Genomic DNA, 21,180 nt, shown 5'->3' with positions numbered 1-21,180 from the left:
GCTCTCGCTTCGGCTGTGCCAGGAGCACCTGGTAAACAGCACTACAGGGGGTCCTCCCCTTCGAGGCCGAAAACTGGAGCTAAAGGGCGTGATGCACACGCACTGCGCGGGTCTGGAAGGACCGATGTTTTGTCATTTACGGTGACTGAACGGAGGCTGGGGACTGGGCTCCGCTTAGGACTCGAGGAAAATGGAACTGCACGTCGGGAAACTGAGCTAAGCTCAGAAAATGTTGGCTGTAAATCCAACCACGCACTAGTTCTTAGAACGAACAAGGAATGGATCAAGTGTGGACAATATCTGTGGCTTTGATTTTTCCCTGAAGAGCGTCAATTCTCTGATGTGGAAGTCTTTTTTTTTTTTTTTTTTTTAATTTTTGGCTGCGTTGGGTCTTCGTTGCTGTGTGGGCTTTCTCTAGTTGCGGCGAACGGGGGCTACTCTTTGCTGCGGTGTGCGGGCTTCTCATTGTGGTGGCTTCTCTTGTTGCAGAGCGCGGGCTCTAGAGCACAGGCTGAGTAGTTGTGGCGCGCGGGCTTGGTTGCTCCGCGGCAGGTGGGATCCTCCCGGACCAGGGCCCCAACCCGTGTCCCCTGCATTGGCAGGCGGATTCTTAACCACTGCGCCACCAGGGAAGTCCCGGAAGTCTTTTGATGCAATTCCCATTTACCAAGAAGTAACTCACAGTCAGCCTTTACTTTAAGCCAGGCGCTGTGCTAATAAGCCATTTTCTTTTAACTCACTTATTCCTTAGGGGCCTGGCAGGCAAGGTACTCCTCTCCCCATCTGATAGATGGGAACTGGGGGGGGTCTCTGCCATGACCAGCTGGGCAGGAACCCACCACTGACCCTAGTGCTCTCTCCCTTAGCCAGCGGGCTCTCTGTCTGACTTCTTTCACAGACAGCTTCACTGCCACAGAATTACAGTCGCTCTGCACTGGACGGCTGGATAATGTCTGCTCACCCCAGATGACACTGTGACAGCTCGGCAGCAGCAGGTACTGGGCTGCGGGGTGGGGGACATTGTGGAGCCAGCTCTGTACTGGCCCAGAGCTCCTGGCCCTGACTGCAGCAAGGGGCACTCACTTGAAGGTGAAGGCCTCGGGGGGGAGGTACACGCCATCGCCCACTCGATACTGGATGCCGTTCTTGGTGGCTAAGCTGTAGAGGACCCGGCCATCCAGGTCCTCGAGCTGCTCCATGACCCTGGGAATCTCTTTCTGCCTCATTTCAGCCAGACGTGCGCAGCTTGCACAGAACCTGAAGGAGTGAAGGACAGAAACCAAAGGCCCTTAAGTGGCTGTTAGTGACCACAAGCAGCTGCCACTGGCTTAATCCAGACTCTGGTGACCAAGAGGAAGGATTTACAGATGTTAGGAGGAACTGGCTTTCCTGCACTTTAATGTTCACATTTGGAAAGCACTTATTTGGGACCAAAGCCCAGAGATACACACGATAGGAAAATGACAAGCCAACCCCACTTTTGAGTAGTTGATATAAAAACCCTAAGACATTAACAAACAATCTAGAATATGGTCAAGAATCCACCACGAGCGATAATGCAGACGGTGGTAAAGACAGGAACTCCAAACATCAGAGGAGGCTCACGCTATCATCTCTAAAGGCTGAAGAGGTATTTGGTAAAATTCAACATTATTTCTGATTAATAAACCCTTAAAAGGAGAGTTAGAGATTGCCTTAAAAACGGATCGAGTCAAAAGGCAGCCCCAGGTTGACTGGAGAAACACCAGAGGCATCGCAGCGAGCCCTCCTAGCCTCGGCCCTGTCGGCCTCACTGTCACACACTGCCCGCTCTGGAGGTGCCGGCTGCCACTTTTAGTTAAAACAAGTGAGGTACCAAGGTTAGAAGGGAAGACGTGGAGCACTAAACATTTTTTAAGAAGCAAGCCTCCCTAAAAGCATTCAACCACCAGTTAGAACAAAATGGAATCAAAGATCTCGCTTATGAGAAAAGACACAAGATCTGTGGTACAGACACTGAGGAACCCAGAAAGGCACATCCTGTCCCTGGATGGGACAGCTTCTCATGAGGGTCACTCCCCACCAGGCTGTCCACACACTTACAGCCACTGCAACCAAGTCAGGCTGGGCTTTGGTTGGTGAGGAAGACAACCAGAAGACGTGGGGAAAGCAAAGCCAGCAGAGAGAAGCACAGGAGAAGCTCGGGGTGGGGGGGGGTTCATGCAGACGCACAGCGTCCTCGAGCACCAGCAGAGCGGCCCGAGGGGCCCACTCGCGGCACTCACTTGTACTTGTTGTCCTCCATTGGCAGAGTTTTTGGAGGGGACTCAAACCTTGCGTAGTCTTGGTCATACCAAAGCTGGTAGAAATAGGTCTTTCCGTCATCCTCCGACATCAGGGCCTCAGGGTCCACGCCTCCCTAGGGACGAGGCTGCCGTCAGCCATGATGACCCCACACATCGAGGAGGGGCACACAAGGGGCGCCAGGCACTCACCTCCAAGGCCCAGTTTTCCGACGGGGCTTTATAGACGACCTGCACTTTGCTGTGAATGTATGAAAGCTGCATGTCCTCACATTCGTCTACCAGGAACAGCTCCAGGGGGTCCGACGTGGCCCCGAGGACCGTGTCCGTCCCAGCACAGAACCAGTGGGCATGAAACATCTGCCCGTTGCTGCTGTCCTCCCACAGCGCCGTGACCCTGGAGCCAGAAGAGGGGGCGGGAAGAAAGTTCTAACTTGACCGGCAGATCTGGACCGAGTCTCCTTGGGGGACATGTATTTTTTGGTTTTAGTATAAGGCAAAGAGCTGCTGCTATTCTTACAAAATAGGCACCTCCTACTTACTCAACAGAAAGTGTGGGCTGAAGTCAAGCAGAGGGAAGGACACAAACCTTGCTAAATACAGTGGTTTTGAAGAATCATCTGGAATAACAGAAACACAGTCCCCCACTTCCAGGGTTTCCGAGTCGATGCATACCTTCTTATAGTAACTCTTCTTCCCATCGGTCTGAAAACAAGAGCTTAATTTCAGGTGAGGATGGGTTTGAAGGTCCATGCTAGGCTTGACCTGCGTGTTCCTGTTACTTTATAGGAAAGTATCACTCCTAACAATTTCTCCAAGAAGCTGCGAGCTCTACCAGCCTGGCTACTATAGGGAACATGCAACTTCTTTGGCTGGAAGCCTGCAGCAAAGGCCGCTCACATCCCTCTATCACCACCTCTGCCCTCTTGTCTCAGCAGCAAGTGGGATTCTAGCATTCAATTGTAATGGCACCGTGTCCCACTCCCCACACCTCCCTTAGCTACACGGACCTCCTTCCTTCTCTCCCACAAGGGAAGCTGGTCCCACCTCAGGGCCTCTACTCTGGTTCCTCCCCAGACCTTCATGCACTGGCTACTCTCCAAACTTTCGGTCTCAGCTCAGACGTTGCCCCTCCAGGAAGCCTCTGTGGCCCCAGCACCCCGCCTGCCCCCCACCCTCCTGACAGTACGTGTGTCACAGGCAGGGGCTTAGTTATGCCTCAGCCTAGAGCAGCATCCAGCAGGGTAGGCCTCACGCTTGTTGAGGGAACTGACCATCTTTGGCTTATGGACATCTAGGGAACAACACTGAGACGACATTCACTCTCCAGCTTTGGTTAAGGATTTGACCCTTACAGGCAGGTAACCACAGAACCCCCAGGAGGCGGTCTGCTAGTGCCCCCAAACACCTACTCCTAGGCCAGAGGGGACTGTGAAGGCTCTCTTCAAAACAAGCTTGGAAGGGGAACCAGTCTGACACCCCAAGAACTGTATCAAATGACCATTTTGGGGACTTCCCTGGTGGCGTGGCGGTTAAGAATCCCCCTGCCAACGCAAGGGACACGGGTTCGAGCCCTGGTCCAGGAAGATCCCACATGCCGTGGAGCAACTAAGCCCGTGCACCACGACTACTGAGTCTGCGCTCTAGAGCCTGAGAGCCACAACTACTGATCCTGCGTGCCACAACTACTGACGCCCGTGTGCCTAGAGCCCGTGCTCCCCAACAAAGAGAAGCCACCACAATGAGAAGCCCGCGCACTGCAACGAAGAGTAGCCCCCGCTGGCCGCAACTAGAGAAAGCCCACGCACAGAAACGAAGACCCAACGCAGCCAAAAATAAATAAATAAAATAAGTAAATATATATATTTTTAAAAAGCCCATTTTGGAGTGTGAGGAAAACTGAGTCCTTGGGCGTACAAGCAAAAAAATGCACTTCAGGTGCTTGACCACAGGCCTCGGCCTCTCAGCCAGCTCTGCTCTGCTCACGGGACAAATGGGCAGGTTTCTCAGCTGCAGGGCTCAGGCTGCTTAAGACGTCTGGCAGCGAGATACCACAGGACAACTGGCTTCTCAGAAGGGCAGCACTAAAACGACCGAGAGCCTGCTCCTGGATTACCCTGACAGCTTCTCCAACCCAAAAGATCCGATCCTTGTTCTGCTTCTTTTTCTTCCCCTGATGCATCTTTTTGGGTGATGGCATCTCTGGAATATTGTCATCCACTTCTTCATCATCATCTGCCTCCTTCATGGCCATGTTGGGACACCTGAAAAGTCAATTATAAGCAAGGTCCTCTTTTTTTTTTTTTAGGCTTAAGAGGAATTCTCTTGGAGGTTACCTGAGAGTCTCAGGTAATACTCAGTTGCATCAAAATGCAATTTAAACAATACTGCCAATAAAACTAAGCAGTACCACAGAAAGTAAAGGTAGGTATAGTACGCTGCCTCACTGTCCAACTGTAGGGGAAACCACCAACACTGCAGTTTACAAGAAGGGCTCTCCCTGCAGCTGTGCTGTGCAGGGTCTGCACACTGTACAGGGTAGCCCTCAGTATATGTGAGAAATCACTGACAAAAACCAAAGTAAACCTTCAGAGATAAGCAACATTTAGAATGATTATCATCCAGTAAGGTTACTATTTTACAGTGAAAGTTCACAGCCCCAAATCTAAGTTAAATTTGGGGAGCAAAGATGGTATCTGGGAGGGCATTAGCACAGACAATATATAACAGATACATCAAATGTTCCCCTATGATTAACTCACACAAATTTTAAGTAGCTCTCTTTCTATGTCAACCAACACTCATATGGCAAAATCTATTTAAGCAAGGTCCTCTTTTAAAAGTAAAACCAATTGGGAATTCCCTGGCGCTCCAGTGGTTAGGACTCTGTGCTCTCACTGCTGGGGCCTGGGTTCAATCCCTGGTCGGGGAACTAAGATCCCACAAGCCTCTCGGCACAGGCAGAAAAAAAAAAAAAAAAAAAAAGTAAAACCAACTGAAGGTGTTTTACTTAGAAAACAGGGACAGGCCTGGTGGCAGTGCTAGACAAAGGGACCCTGCCTGCTCTGTACCTGTCATCCCAGCCATCCCACACAAAGCCTATTTGCCATCAGCTGGCATTTTCCTCCATTTCAAGAACAAGCGTTGGCCAAACCTACCTCCTCTTTTGGCAAGCCTGTTTGCTCCTTCCGCTACCACCAAATTTAACCATATCCTTACAGGCTTTACACTTTCCACACTCAGGCTGTTGACAAATCTAAAACACATTTAAAAAGTAATCAAATGGTCATTAGTAACAGCTGGTAACCAGTTTTTGGTGAATTTAAAAACTGTACATTTAACCTCATTAGAAGTAAGGGAAGTAAGAGTTAGGAACAAGATACGAGGTTTGCATAGGTTAAGCCTGACACGTGGTGCTGGGACAGGTGTGGGGAAACGAGAACTCGCACTGCTCAAAGGATAAGTTGGTGACCCCACTCTGGAGAAAGGTGTTCTAGATCAAACTTAAGCACATGACCTACACCCCAGCAATTCTGCTTCTAAGGAGAGAAGAGTCACAGGAAGCCTCGTTAGAATATCAAGCTGCCCATCACTGAGGGATAAGCTGGAAGAGTCACAATGAACTATTATGGAATAGTTAAAGTGTTAACTAGTGTGACCTCCAAACGGCTCCCGCGGAGATACTGAAGGTCACGTGTCAGACATAGACTAGTCACGGAATTGGGGGCACCACAGTAAGGAGTGTTCCAGCTCACTTCTACTCCTGGCTTCTGGATGTCTTTGAATATGTCATGTTAACATTGTCTCTGGGAGATATCTGACTCACCTACTGGGGTATTGTGAGAATTCAATTAAAAATGTGCATGAATACAATTCGAAAAAGAAACAAACACACATAACAGCTGTGAAAGATTCCAGTTTACGTATACTTTCTTAAAAAATTTTTTTAAAGCTTGGATACGTATGTGCTAGATGAAATAAAGTAAAACCACAACAAGAATGGCGAGGACATGCAAATTCCTATTTAAGGCCAGCCACCGAAGACAAAGGAGACACTCTGAAGTCAGTGGCCGGTGTGAACACAGGGCAGTTCTGAAGGCAGCTGCTGTATTTTTGTGTTTAAGTTTTCATCCAAGTTAAGTCAAATAGATACCAAAATACTGGGTTGGCCAAAAAGTTTGTTCGGGTTTTTCCGTAAGATTGGATGGAAAAACCCAAACGAACTTTGTGGCCTACCCAACAGACCCGATCCCTGGGTCATAGAATTAAGGGGATTAATTCCTCTAGAGTGAAGTAAATATATATTAAAAAATTCAGTAAGAGAGGTCTTTTCAGGCCTCAAAGCTAAGCTGGACACAGTCCCCACTTTCCCAGGGAATCGATGCCATGAGACAAGGCAGGCTCCTGGGTGGACGTCCCTACTTGGAGGAAGCAGCGCCTCTGTGGGGCAGTCCCTCCCTCCGCCCTCACACCAGAGCCTGAGGACACAGTGGGATGCAGCCAGAGCAAAGGCACCCAGGAGGCCAGGCTCCTCTGCAACAACAGTGGCGCTGACGGCAAAGTGCCCGAGCACGCCTCCTTTGACAGCCGTCCCAGAAGACATGCAAGTCCCCCCAGATCACTAACTCTTCCTTCTAGCTTCTGTTTTAGGGGTCACATTTGGGCAGTGAGACTCTCAAGCCAGAAAGAGAAAGAAGTGAGTGCCTCAGAGATTGCAAGGGGAGCAGGCAAGGTTACCTCGCAGACGCCACACCGCCGGCGTTTAAAGGCATTCTCCTTGTCTTCTTTGTCATCCTTCTCAATTTGCTCCGCAAAGAAAGTGTCAAAGATCTGGTAGACCAGCTTCGTAGTGGTGGCTTTGGTGGGGCCTCTGTCCTTCTCCTTGGCAGGATGCCGGATGGTCTGCCGCCTTTCAGCTCGCCTGGGAGAGAGTTTCCATGGTGTTAGCGGGCTGGGAAGGGCGCACAGGATGCTCTGCCTTCTGTCTCACGCCTTCAGTCTCATTCCTGCTGCATCCTTACCTTTTCCCCAGGGTGACCCCGGCCAACTTGATCAGGTCTCTCATGCAGGGGGTCAGGAAGATGGGCTGCTCGTCACTGTCCCCAGCCCGATCATAACTCTCTACTTGTTCCACCACAAACTGGGCGTGTCGAAGGAGAGAATCCTCTGTGAATCGATTCAGGTTGAGCATAGAAGGAGGAACAGTGGTCTTTTAGGAAAAAAAAAAAAAAAAAAATCAGAAGTTTCCCTTAGGCTTAAGCAAAACTGGTCTAAATCAAACCATTTCTGCTGACTCTGAACATGTTTTCTAGCACATCTCATGCAAACAGGTGTGAATCCCATATTGTGAATAACCTAAACCTCTTACCTCAATCTTATTGATCAGGTCTTCGTATGTTGAGTCAGGGTTGTTCTGCAGGAACTCAACTACTATCTTGCTTATGTAGATCTTCTCTTGCATCACGCTGAACAGTGGTGCATACTCTGGGCTGGGATCCATCAAAATGTATTCGGCAAATGCTGCAGTGAATAGATGTTTAAGAGAGCAGTTTGAACCTGATGGCAGCTACAGTGGCCAAAGGGCAGGGATGAGGCTACGAGGCCTACAGAACAGGCTAAGAGTCATTCTGTACCCAAATGTCAAAAAACATGAAGTACAGTCCAGAGCTAGCTCATTCAGAAGGGGCCTGTCTGAGCCAGCCAGAGGAAGGAGACTGGCCAAGTGGCTTTCCTTTGGCTCGATTCTGGTTTTTGGAATTCGGCCTGGGTTTCAGCTGCAAGAACATGACCTGCTTTTACACCGGAGGGTCAGTTCCAGGGCCAGTTGTAGCTAATATAAGAGGCCATTCCAGGGACTTCCCTGGTGGTGCAGTGGTTAAGAATCCGCCTTACAATGGAGGGGATGCAGGTTCGATCCCTGGTCAGGGAACGAGGATCCCACATGCCATGGAGCAACTAAGCCCACACGCCACAACTACTGAGCTCGCGCGCCTCAACTAGAGCCCACATGCCGCAAACTACAGAGCCCACGCGCTCTGGAACCCACGCCACAACTACAGAGCCCACGTGCCCTGGAGCCCGCATGCCACAACTCAAGAAGAAAAAACCCGTACACCACAGCTAGATAGAAGCCCGCGCATCACAACGAAGAGCCCGCATGCCTCAACAAAGACCCGATGCAGCCAAAAATAAATAAGTAAATGATAAATCTTAAAAAAAAAAAAAAGAGGCCATTCCATTCAAACCTGACATGCTTTCCACATGGTCACGTGAGCCTAACACTTCCCAGAGCCCAACCAAGCCCCACGAAAGACAGGAGCGAAGGCCCCTTTCAGATCCCAGAAGAGTCCACGATTGGTCACATACTTACAGGTGCTAAAGCCAAGGAGAGCCTTTTCACCTCCATCAAAGCCAGCGATCCACCATTCATTTATTGGACCAAGATTTTTGCCATTAACACCACCTAAAAGGGGGGAAAAAAAGTTTTCTGAAAGGGAAGTAGACTAAGAATATGCCTCTCAAAAACCCAGGAGGGTTAAGTGGCACTGAGTGCCCACCTGAGCCGACACCTCTTATCAGCCGAGCCGGGCAGTCCTTACTGGAGCCATCAGAGAGAGTCTGCTCGTAGCTGCTCACAGCCCAGTCTCAAGCCCTGACTTTAAGAGGCAATAGTTCCAGTTGAATACTGCTCTCATCTCAAAGTTCTGTTTGTAAACTGTCCCAAACAACCTGGAACGTGCCACTTACCTTCAGGAGACGGGTCATCCTCATATATTGGCTTTGCTGAACCAGAAAAGAGGAGCTCGACATCCTTCTCAATGAGGCCGGTGTCGATCGGGCACAGGTGACCTCGTTTACAGTACACGCTAGACAGGCGACAGAGTGGATTTACCAGCTGACCAAAGGCAGGCTGAAGTACAGTCAAGCTCAGACGCGAGGCGGACTACGTGCAGCCCCTAGACTCAGCTGTCTCCTTGGCTGCCAGAACACTGGCTCAGTGCAGTGTTCTTTCACCCAAACAGCTTCTACCTGATTCGCCCACCTGGGTCTCAAGAGTGTAAGTGTCTGAAAAGGCAACGTGGAGAGGTCAGCGAGACTGACAGTGGGATGGCGGGAAATCTCACAAGGGCGCCACCTGCTACACCCTCCCTCGGTGAGTTGCTAGCGGAGAAACACTGGCTTCTCAAACACATCCTACCCAGAGCTGTACAACCATCCCCTCTAGCTCCAAAATGTTCTTGTTGCTGAAAATGAAACCTCACACCCACTGAGCTGTGAGCCTGACCCTTCCCAGAGCCTGACACTTCCCAGAGCCCAACCAAGGGGCCTGGATCCTGCAGGGCTTTGCAGGCCGTGGCAGTGACACCGGGGTTTTTGGCGTACACCCCCAGCAACTACTAATCTGCTTTGTTCCTGTGGATTTACTGCTTCACAACATTTCATATATGGTTAATTTTGTGCTATGTGACTTTCATCTCATTAAAAAAAATTAAAATGAAGCACATTATACAACAGCATAAAAGGTGAGGTACATCAAGGACATTGGAAGGAGGGACTTCCACCTCCCTCTGAGGGTTCAGCCTCAAGTTTAAGGGCATCTACTGCCTAGAGATGCTCCTTGACATTTGAGAGAATGTGCATCATTAAGCAGGATGCCAAACTTGAGAAAATCATGGGGTTGGGGTGGGTTCTGCTTATGAACCTGCTCATGCTGGCCTCGAGGCCAGAGGTGCCGTGCTACCCGTCAGAGTCCAAGCGGGTCACGTGGAATCCGTGAAGGTCTGCGAGCACCACCACACTCCCACCACCTAGGCCCTTGGAAACCAAAAATCCGCATCTTGGACTCTCACACAATTTAAAAAAATTAAAACATGACCACTTTGAGTGGAGTTCCCCTACCAGGCGTGGTAGGCAGACACGGGTCACAGCCTTGCCATCAGGACCTGAAGATGTGGGAAAGATGGACCAAGGGAGGGCAGGACACCACAGACGCACAGAAGAGGAGGACCCAGCGCCCAGCCTGACGGGCTGTCCACACGCTCCCTCAGTAGAGGTGACATCAGGGAGAAGTGCCAAGTTCCAGGCAGGGGCAGGACCCACTGGTTCACAGGAAGGGCTTGTTTCCACCTGCCACTTTCAGCCCAAGTACCAGAGGTAAACAGAGTTCCTAATTAACCCAGGTGGTCTGGCTCCAATGGCCTGATGCTACAAAGGCATGTCATTCCTAGGAAGAGTGTTCTTACTGCCACCTTCCCAACCTCCTATTCTTGAGGAGTGGCCAAGAGATCCCAAGCCCTGACACTCCTGACTACAGCGGCCCCAGCCCCTGGTTCTCCTGAACCTCTGCCCCAGGAATGCCACAGGGAAGCATGAGGCCATGAACATCAGCAATGCCAACAGCACGTTTCACCTGTGCTGTCAGGCAGAGGTTGAGCCAGGGGACCGCTGGTAGGTGGCCAGCATCCCACTACGGATCAGGATCCTGATCGTGGAGCGTGGGAGACACCACCAACCACAGCGAGTGTACAGAGTACTGCAGGAGAAACATACTGGGGTTTCCCTGGGCCCAGAGCCCCCCAACCCACCGTGGGGCAGGAGTGTCGGAAAGGCTGCCCAGAAACGATTCCACCTGAGGCTACAACAGGCGATCCGCCCACCCCTACTATTCTCTGGTCCAGGGAGCGGAAAAGCACGTGCCAAGGCCTGAAAGGAGACATGGGCTGGTCCTGAAGCCAAGCCATTTCCCACAAGAAGCAAAGTGAAGCACCCCCAGTGAGGGGACAGAACGGAACCAAGGGGGCTGGAGAGCACGGGCACTCTGCTCACTCACAGGCCCGTCTGGGCCCTTCCAAAGGTACAGCCCAGATGCCACGGACCTCCACGCCGAAGACCCCGGCATCACTGCCACGGCCTGCAACGCCCTGCAGGGTCCAGGCCCCTCCCCGGGCCCCTGTTCCCCTACCACTCACCCCCAGCCCCTCTACTCCAGCCACACAGCCTCTCACTTAGTCTCCCCCAGCCAATGTGCCCACCTCCCAGCCTCCACCTGCTGTTCCCTTCTCCTGGATGTCTTTCCCTCACTATCCCCTCAGCTTGTTCTCAAGCCACCGAGGTCTTTGCTCCAGTCCCTTCCTCTCCATTCTAAACAACTTTCCCCCACCCGCTCTCTGCTCCCCATGCTTTTCACATCTGTCACAGTGTTACTACCTGACAGGCCTAACTTTTGTTCTGCCTCCATAAGACCAGGGAGCTGAGGTGCTGCATCTGTAACACCTCATGCAGGACCTAGCACACAGCTGGCCCTCACCTGAATGAGCTTCAGGATGCACACCTGCTCAAGAGCTAACAGGTAGAGCTGTAACCACCCACCCACCCGCCCCACCACCACCAGCAAACGTCTACCAGACGTCTACCAGCTTGCTGGCCCTTATCTCGTGTTAGCAGCTTAAGAAATGTTGCAGGTTAGGTGTTAAAAACCTCACTAGGATATTAAGAACTTAGGTGTCTTTAGGAAAATGCCCCGTTACGATAAAGCAGAGGCGTTATCAGTTACCTGAAGCAGGTCAGTTTGTGTTGGGGAAAATCCTCGTAACTCTCAAAGCCAGATTCATTGGCATCAAAGATGGACAGTCTCTCATTTGTCAGCAACTGTATCTCTTCCACCTGAGAGACAATGACCATTAACTAGAGACACAAGAGACAGGAAACCATCCACATAAGGCTGAAGGCACAGCTGGAACTTACTGCATCAGGGGGGTGCTGTTCATATCTTAGCTCGGGGTCATCCAGGTACTGCCCGCACTCAACGCACTTCAGAGGATCGGTCTGTGGAGGCACGAACACAAACGGCGCTCAGAGGGCCAGCCCCAAGCAATCGCATTAGTGGCGCACAGCTGGTTTTACTCCCAGATATATGTTTACCTTGGAGGACAATACTGCCATTTTGGTTCGAGCCATTTTCTTCTCAGTTCTGGGAACGAAGCAGAAGATTTTTTTAGTCATTTCACAACATATCAGAATCTGCCATCAGTTATACCTGATCCACCAGACACAGATGAGCACCCCCTGCTGCATAAGGGACAAGGTGCGAGGCCGTAAGCGTCTTCACCACGCGGAGGGGATCTGCCTCACACGGCAGAATTGGAACGTCTCGGTCCTGGGCTCACACTCCATCACATACAAAGCTAAGGCTGCTCTAGAATTCACTAAAAGCCCCTTTATCTTTCTTTCTAGGACAACCATTTTAATATTATGATCTGCTTTGTATAAAGACAAAAATAAGTTCTTACGGTTCTTTGCATGTAGTTCTGCGTCTCTTCTCCTCCTAAATGGAGAAAACAAAAGAGTGAAAGGTAAAAAAGTATTTTCCATCTGGATAATGCTTCAGAGTTAAGAATTTAATGTACATGGTTATCACAAAACCTAGTCAGAGGCAGGAAGGCAGTCAGAGAACCAGTGAGACCCAAGCCATCTCCAGTGTCTAGTCTTATAAACAAAATTCTTTTTTTAAAATAAATGTATTTATTTTTTAATTTATTTTTGGCTGTGTTGGGTCTTTGTTGCTGCACGTGGGCTTTCTCTAGTTGCGGCGAGCAGGGGCTACTCTTCGTTGCAGCGCACGGGCTTCTCATTGTGGTGGCTTCTCTCATTGCGGAGCACGGGCTCTAGGCACGTAGTAGTTGTGGCACGTGGGCTCAGTAGTTGTGGCGCACGGGCTTAATTGCTCCGTGGCATGTGGGATCTTCCCGGACCAGGGCTCAAACCCGTGTTCCCTGCATTGGCAGACGGATTCTTAACCACTGCGCCACCAGGGAAGCCCCTAAAAAAAATTCTTATAACCAGACTTCCTTAAAAGACTCATAAGACCACTTTAAAAAAACAAACAAACAAAAAATAGCTTTACTGTATAAGTGGTACCTCAGAGTAAGTATATAATTGAAGAGGGGTACTATGGACTGAGTTGTGTCCCTGGCCCCCCACCCAATTCCTACGTTGAAGCCCTAACACCAAATGTGACTGTATTTGGAGATAAGGCTTTTAAGGAAGTGACTATGGTTAAATGAGGTCACAAGGGTGTGGACCTAATCCAATAGGGCTGGGGACCTTAGAAAGAGGAAGGGACACCAGAGCTCTTTCTCCCTACGTGCTTGCACAGGGAAAGGCCATGTAAGGACCCGGCAAGAAGGCAGCCGTCCACAAGCCAGGAAGAAAGACTTCTCCAGAAATTAACCCTGCTGGCACTTTGAACTTTTACTTCCAGTCTCCAGAACTGTAAGAAAATACATGTCTATTGGTTAAGTTACCCAGACTGTCATATTTTGTTATGGCAGCCCCTGCTGACTAATATATGAGAAAATTTATTTTTAGAATTATTTTGGGTAGACGAAGGAATGATAGAACACAACTATCACAATCTGCAACTCCCAGTGAAATAATGGATTTAAGCAATGACTGTTAAAAACATCAGGCGAAAAGCTGAGGGGAACTTTATAATGGATGGATCAGGCAGAAGGCACCTGAGCTCAGTGATCAATCGTAACACCTCAAAAAGATAACCATGCCTTATGGTATGATGTAACAGGAAGTACACAGCATCACCTCAGAAGTACTCTGGGAAACAAGAGACCTGCCTCTGGTCAAGCCTCTGGACCTAACTACCGGTCTGCAGGCGGACAGGGCTGGAGGGATATGTCAAGCCTGAGAACCCACAGACGCTACAGGTAAGCTGGCTGGTTCCACCAACTGCAAGTAAGAGGACAGGGTGAAGCTGCAGATGACATATTGAGGACAAACAGGAACCAAGTATATTATATAGGCTTTGTTGGGGTCCTGAATCCAACTGTTAAACACACAATGGAGACCATCAGGGAAATCTGAACAGAGATTAGGTTTTTATATTATTGTGCTATGATAATGGTATAGTGGTGATTTTTTTAAAATAAATTTATTTATTTATTTATTTTTAATTTTTGGCTGAGTTGGGTCTTTGTTACTGCGCATGGGCTTTTCTCTAGTTGCACCGAGTGGGGGCTACTCTTCATTGTGGTGCGCAGGCTTCTCATTGCAGTGGCTTCTCTTGTGGAGCACGGGCTCTACGCGTGCAGGCTTCATTAGTTGTGGCTCACAGGCTCTAGAGCGCAGGCTCAGTAGTTGTGGCGCACGGGCTTAGTTGCTCCGTGGCATGTGGGATCTTCCTGGACCAGGGCTCGAACCCGTGTCCCCTGCATTGACAGGTGGATTCTTAACCACTGTGCCACCAGGGAAGCCCAGTGGTGATGTTTAAGAAGAGACTCCTCTCCTTTTAGAAGCACTTCTGTAGATATTTCAGCAATACGTCTGGGATCTGTTTATCTTCAGGGTGAGGGAGGGTAAGGAGAATGAGTAAGGCTTGGGTAAAACATGCCTAATCATGGGTTGATAACTGTTGAAGGCTGATGAGAATGTGAGGGTTTGCTACCCTTTTCTGCCTACCTTGGGGTGTGTTTGAATGTTTCCATAAGAAAAATTGTTTAAAAATCACTTTAACATATTCCAGCCAATGGGATATTATGAAACACAGTAGAATTGAAAAAACTAGGCCTTACCTTTTCATCCTCATCTTTCTCATCAGAAACTTGTGGTTTTACTCTTTCAGGTTCTTTTTCTTCTGGTCTCCGTTTGCTAGCTCTATTGGATAAACAAATAAGTCAGATGTTAGCTTAAAAAAAAAACAAAACTATATTGCCAATTCACATAAAAAATGACAAACTAATGTCTTCCTACAGAAAAGCAAACTATTCAGAATAGATCTGGCGAACAAACAGACACTTTCTTCCCATCCAAAAAAGAAAGTCCCCTTGTCACAGTAGCTCCAAAGGTGTGTCACTAACTCGTGATCCTGAAAGGAGGCCTTCAGAAGCCCCATGTGACCCTCAGACGTGGGGCCTGATGAGAGGTGCTGGAAACTAAGAGACACGTGACAGTGCAGTGACGGGAGTGCTACCCACGTAGCAGAGGGTATCAGGTAAGATGGGGCCCAAAGTTTGATTTCTTATCCAACCCCGCCCAAACTGATCCAATCTTCCAATAGCACCAGCAATTCCCTGTAAACCTCTACATCACAGATCTCCAACAGTTATTTCGCTAATTTAAATTACACAAAGCACAGCACAAAAGCACAAGTATTTTAACCACTTACAGATCTTTGGGTTGACTTCTGTGCCTCTTTTCATCCTGAGAGGGGAAAGTGTGGGTGGAGAAATAAAGGGGGGAAAATTAATTTCTGAGCAAGAGTGAGACAAAACCCCAAAGGATCAGTTAATGATTGCAGCACTGTGGAATGAGAGAACAGGAAAATCTGGGCAGGTCTACAGGGTAGAGATGAGGCATCAAAAATGTTAACTCAGTTCCCTAACGCCTACAAACAAGAGTTGACCGGTAGTTGGCAAACTTCCTGTAAAGGGCAAACAGACATTTTCAGATTGACAAGCTGCAGACCTGTGTCACAGCTACTCAACTCTGCCACTGTAGCACAAAAGCAGCCAGAAGCAATACATAAGTGAAATGGCATGACTGTGTTCCAATGAAAGTTTATGAAAACAGGCAGAGGGCCAGATTTGGCCTGTGGATCATAGTTTACCAATCCCTGTCCTAGGATAGCTCAAAGTAAAAGGGAATATTATAGCCATTTTGCTTATGTTGGCCAAAATGCCTATAGCTCCATCTGTCATTTGGTCAGGGGTGAAGATGTCATATAGACAGGCATTGGGACAGCAGGAGTTGGGTAGGGGGTGACAACACTAAACTTCGGAATCTAGTATGGGAAAGAAATAGAAGTAGGAATTCCTGACTTGGTCACCAACTCATTTAAAACAGCTGAGCCTCCATACAAAAAATACCTTTTGAATATGCAACTCACCTCTAGAAAGCGAGAAATGTACACATAGATTAAAACAGAAGAAAAGTCAACAATATTAGACAAAGTCAAATGTTTGATCCTTTTGTCCTTTTCTGCCGTGAGGCAAAAGTGCCGGCTGTGTGGTCTAAAGCTCCTACCAGCTGCCGTCTGAGGAAAATGGGTGGTTTGACACCACAGCTAAGATCTCTCTAGATCTGAAGGGATGCCAGGCAAGTGCTGGCAGTAAGGTAATGAATATCCAGACAGAAAAGATGAGAGACAATAAGATGTTAGATAGAACAAGCTGGAGGAAACACCGAAAGGATCATCTGCCATAGAACAAGAAGGGGTGCCCGCTGGAAGCGAGAACGCTCAAGACCCAGCAAGTCTGACCTCTGGCTCTGCTCTCTAGATCTCAGGCAGAAAACCAGAGACAATCCTGGGACCACCCTAGTTTGGCTTCTCTTAGACAGGGACCAAACTGCTAAGGAGCTTAAGAGTCCTGTGCTGCGGCCCCCAGCGGCTGTATCCCCCTCCCCTGGAGTTCACAGCCCTGTGGATAACCTTGCCGCCCAGGACGTTTACACAGGCCCACCCCTGGATCAATGTACAGTGTTTTAGGGTTTAAATGTGTTCACTTAGCTGAACTGGGGAAGCTGGCAGGGAAGGGAGGAGCTAGGCTCAGAAGAACTCAGGAGACTGACTGGTTGATAAAGCAGCACAAGCGTGATGACACCATGTAACTGGGGGGACACGTCAAGCCTTCTCAGGGCAGAGGCTCTGAAGAGAAGCTGGTCCCACACACGCCTTAGTCCAGGCACACAGAGGCCCTCCCCACTGTTATGATAAACAGACAACTGAACACTCGCTATGTATCAGGCGCTGACATGAAGTGACAGCCACCAACCCCCATGAAGGGGAGCAGGTAACCTGCCCAGAGCCACCCCACGGGCAGGTAGGGCTGGACTTGAACACAGAGCCCTACCCCACGCCATTGCTCCCCACCAGCTGGGAACGTAAGGATCAGGTAGAGGTAAGTGACAGAGTCAGTCTTTACTTTGTCTTCTCCTTCATTCATTTCAGCCTGAGCTCCTCCGGGCCTCGCATCTCCGTCTGGCTCCTCCTTCGATTTCTGTTTAGGTGTTCTGCCGCAGAACGAAACACACAGTCAGCTCGGCAGCCCCAGTGAGGGCTTTACACGGTCTCCTCCCCAAGCTTAGAGCATGGATTGTCTTTCTTATCTGAAGGGCAAGTTTTCAGAGCAAGAAACCCAAAAGGCATTTATTACTTCAAGAAGTATGAACTCGGAAGCACCATCAACACTTCACCTGAGTGTTGCTGACACGCAGTAGTTTAAAAACAGAAGAGACAACAGGGCTCCACTGATCTCTGGTAACCTGATGGGAATCCTGCCTGTGGTGGATTCCTGTGCAGGTTTGCTAGCTGGCCTGAGGTGCCGTCCGGAAAGTCCTCACCTCTCCTTCCGCCAGGGCCCGGCCACTCAGTTCAGGTGTTCTGCCCACCCCAGACTCAGGCCCAGTCTCAACATCTGCTTCAGCGCACTGCCTGTCAGAGGCTGCTTCCCACTTCTGCCCTCAGGCGCTGCCACTGCCAGGAGAGCACACCCAGGCTGGCCAAGTCTTGGGGCTGAAGCGGGTCCACCTGACCAAGATCAGCCAATGGCCACTGAGCCGCAAACATGTAAGCTCAAAACATGCTTACTCTTGTAAGCCACTGAGCTTTGGGGCAGTTTGTCATACAGCGTCTTCACAGCTGTGGGGAAGAGACAGAGCTGCTCAATGCCCTTTAACCACCACCTGACTAACTGCTTGCTGTATGAGCACCCCTAAGAACAGGCCTGGGGTCAAGGTCAGCTAAATCTCAGCTGACCTCAGCCTTCACTGTGGTGGTCTGACCTTCCACGAGCAGAAGTCACCCATACATTACATGTATGATCAGTGCACTTAACACTGTCCAATCCATTATTTTTACCAGAACGCTTATTTTAGCAAGTAAGCTTCACAAAGTACAAAGGCATGTTAACTATACTTACAGTTCTTTGGTTTGGCTTCTGAGTCTCTTTTCTTCCTAAGTGGAGGGGAGGGGGGAGACAAAAAAAAAAAAGACTAGTTAATTTTTCCATTTGATTTGAATCTTTCTACTAAAGAGTTTTACGGAAATAAAATACCTAAACTGATCCTACAGTCTAGTTGGAATAAAGATTCTCTTCTTTCAAGACAGCACATTTTTGGGACTTTCCTGGTGGTCCAGTGGCTAAGACTCCATGTTCCCAATGCTGGGGGCCCAGGTTCGATCCCTGGTCGGGGAACTGGATCCACATGCCACAACTAAGAGTTTGCATGCCACAACTAAAGATCCCAAATGCCGAAATAAATTAAAAAAAAAAAAAAAAAAAAGGCACTTTTTTTGGTGGGGTAGGTAGGCAGGAAGTTAAATAACTCTTAGACAGATACTGGTGCTTAAGAGGGATTTGGGGGCAAAATACTATCACTTGTCATTATTAAGTGTTGACAGTCTCATAGAAAACTTTATCAAAGCTAGGAATCTAATAAAGAAATGAAGCAGAATGACCCAATCTGGAAAACAGCTCCATCTCAAACATGGACAACAAATTGTTTTGAGCCTGAATTTAGAGAGCTAAACACTCCTCTCCAGAGAGCAGAAGTCAGCCTCAGGAATCCCACACACTTTGTAAGGAGATCACAAAGGTTGGCGATGTTAACAGAAGAAACACTTTGCAGACCTTCCTACTGGAAGAAGAGATCCTGGGAGTCTGGTCACAGACAAGGGATTTCAATCTTGCCCTAAAATCCTTCTTTGGAGGGTGGTGGTCAAGCTATCCCACTAGAACCGCTTCTTCTCAAACAATTCAACATGTGTCCCAACTGTAACTGCTGCTAACTTTAACTAGGATCAGGGTAGGGAAGTGATCAGTTAAAGACTACTTTCAAGTACGAAATGATTCAAGAATTATACATCTTAGTTGATTCCCCATTAGGACAAAATAACAGAGACCCATCCTTTAACAGGCTCTCAATAAGGGCACACGCCACCCATTTGAGTTTCTAAGAAACTTCTAATCAATGTCTTAATAAAACCAAAAGGGACGTGCTATTGTTCTACCACCTGTGACTGACCAATGTCAGCCCTTCGTCATATGGGGCAGTGCTGTCTAATGGTAAAGCTTCCAGTATCAGATCCCCAATCCCTTCTCCTACTCCCTCCCATGGGGGTTCAGTGGGTACATCTGTATTTCATAGAACCTGAAACTCTGATTTTACAAAGGAGCTGGAGGTCTGGGGAAAGAACTGGTCTGATCTCAGTTAAGAATGCAACTTTATACCTGGACGATACTAGAGCACTTTAGCACCTCATGTGTTTGAAAATGAGACCTTCACAAGACCTCATGGGCAGGAGAGGCAGGCAGGCGAGGGGACAGACTGAAACTCTGTGACTGATCAAGTAGCAGAGGTCCAGCTGACTTCCAGGCCTACCGCTGATTTACTAGCACCAGAGCCAGGTAACACACCTTCCACATAGAGAACCAGAAGAAAAATGAGTTTGAAGAGCATTTTGGATAAATTCAAGGTCATTTTGATCGTTAGTGAAAGTCATTCTGTTCCTACACGCTCCCCACACCCTGACCCCCCTTCCTAGAACCAAATGGGTTCTGAGATTAGGTGGAAGTGACAAACCTGGAGGTGACCAGGCTTTACTTTATCATCTCTTTCTTCTTCTTCCACATGTGTTCCTGGTCTTACTCTTCCCGGTTCTTCTGCAGAGAGCGGTCCAGCAATTCTGTCAAGCAAAATCACACACCCTAAGGATGACTTTCACCGACTCCTCCCGTGGAGGCAGTTTTCAAAAGGTCTTCCTTCCTACCCACCGCCCCCAAAAATCAATCTTCATCTCAGGAGCCCTGAAAGGCACGTATTACCTCAACATTTAATATTTAATACAATCTTTAGATCTAGTTCTGATAACGGCCAGTTGCCCCCAATTCACTCTTTGCAAGAGAATTCTACCTGAATCACAAGGTCAGTAATCTGACTGCAAACTCGGCATCCTTAAGCTATCTATGGTCACCCTGGCAACTCACCATAAAGTTCTTCTTTTTAGAAGATTTCAGAAAAGTAATTTCAGTCATCAAGATTACATATTGCACAGAAAAGGTTTATTATTCTTACCGTTCTCTGGATGTAACTCTACGTCTCTTTTCCTCCTATGTGGAGAGAAGGGAAAAAGAGAAAAACAGTATTTCAAAGGAAGATCAAAACCAAAAGCATGAGTCAAAGTATTAAATAGATACATGTGATGTGGTTAAAAACAGGGGTTGAGGGGTAATCTGGGTTTGGGGGAGATCTGGGCAACCTTCAGCCTGGTGTTGATGTCCCACCACCCTCAAAACAAAGAGAGGCCCAGGAGCTGGCCCGGCACACATCCGGGCACTAGAGGTCATCTAGTGACGCTACGTAAAGTCAAAGATCCACTTCATGTCAGGAATTTGTTAATACTAGAAAAAAGCCAAAGTAGTAATTTGGGATTCACATCAGGAAGTGACGACGACAACCTAAACCGGACACCAGCTCTCCTCTGATGAACACCTTAGTACACTACTTCCCTACGTTCACAACACTTGCCAACTCCAGGATGTCTGTACTTATGTATCTAAGAGGGATAAAAATATTGAGGTGATGAAACCGATCTACGTCTTGTTTGAGGTGGAGGTTACAAGAATGCTTGCGTGCGTACACGTGACCGTACATGCACAGTGAATAAAGTCTGTAAATTACGCCGATGTCCACGTTCTGGTTTTGCTCTTACAGTTATGTGAGACGCCACCATTGGAGAAAGTTGGGTAAACTACACAGAACCCCTGTACTATATTATACGGAATTCATCTGTATGTGTATATATAAAATTCTGCCTCCAGACTGCCTTTAGACTTGAGCTACAACATCAGCTCTTCCCCGGGTCTGCCTCTCTTGGCCTGTCCTGCAT

General features: G+C 48.6%; 1 protein-coding gene across 5 annotated transcripts in view; it reads right to left on the bottom strand.

The window, feature by feature from the left end:
• The window catches only part of DNMT1 (DNA methyltransferase 1), a 43,017-nt gene that overhangs the window by 8,794 nt on the left and 13,043 nt on the right, over positions 1-21,180 (bottom strand). For all 5 annotated transcript variants that reach the window (XM_036846014.1, XM_036846011.1, XM_036846010.1 and 2 more), the window contains 21 exons: positions 20,367-20,401; positions 19,875-19,977; positions 18,212-18,246; positions 17,216-17,303; positions 15,460-15,494; positions 14,867-14,948; positions 12,572-12,606; positions 12,204-12,252; positions 12,027-12,107; positions 11,836-11,945; positions 9,030-9,148; positions 8,653-8,745; positions 7,651-7,802; positions 7,304-7,491; positions 7,020-7,203; positions 5,441-5,538; positions 4,399-4,546; positions 2,872-2,987; positions 2,475-2,679; positions 2,265-2,398; positions 1,084-1,257 (listed from right to left, as the gene is read on the bottom strand). In XM_036846014.1, coding sequence (XP_036701909.1) covers positions 1,084-1,257; positions 2,265-2,398; positions 2,475-2,679; positions 2,872-2,987; positions 4,399-4,546; positions 5,441-5,538; positions 7,020-7,203; positions 7,304-7,491; positions 7,651-7,802; positions 8,653-8,745; positions 9,030-9,148; positions 11,836-11,945; positions 12,027-12,107; positions 12,204-12,252; positions 12,572-12,606; positions 14,867-14,948; positions 15,460-15,494; positions 17,216-17,303; positions 18,212-18,246; positions 19,875-19,977; positions 20,367-20,401 — 2,264 coding nt within the window. The remainder of the gene's footprint in view (positions 1-1,083; positions 1,258-2,264; positions 2,399-2,474; positions 2,680-2,871; positions 2,988-4,398; positions 4,547-5,440; positions 5,539-7,019; positions 7,204-7,303; positions 7,492-7,650; positions 7,803-8,652; positions 8,746-9,029; positions 9,149-11,835; positions 11,946-12,026; positions 12,108-12,203; positions 12,253-12,571; positions 12,607-14,866; positions 14,949-15,459; positions 15,495-17,215; positions 17,304-18,211; positions 18,247-19,874; positions 19,978-20,366; positions 20,402-21,180) is intronic.

The sequence above is a fragment of the Balaenoptera musculus genome, chromosome 3 (assembly GCF_009873245.2).
Source record: "Balaenoptera musculus isolate JJ_BM4_2016_0621 chromosome 3, mBalMus1.pri.v3, whole genome shotgun sequence".
Classification (NCBI taxonomy): Eukaryota; Metazoa; Chordata; class Mammalia; order Artiodactyla; family Balaenopteridae; genus Balaenoptera; species Balaenoptera musculus.
Note: the sequence above shows the minus strand (reverse complement) of the source record. Positions and strands in the feature narration are given on the sequence as shown.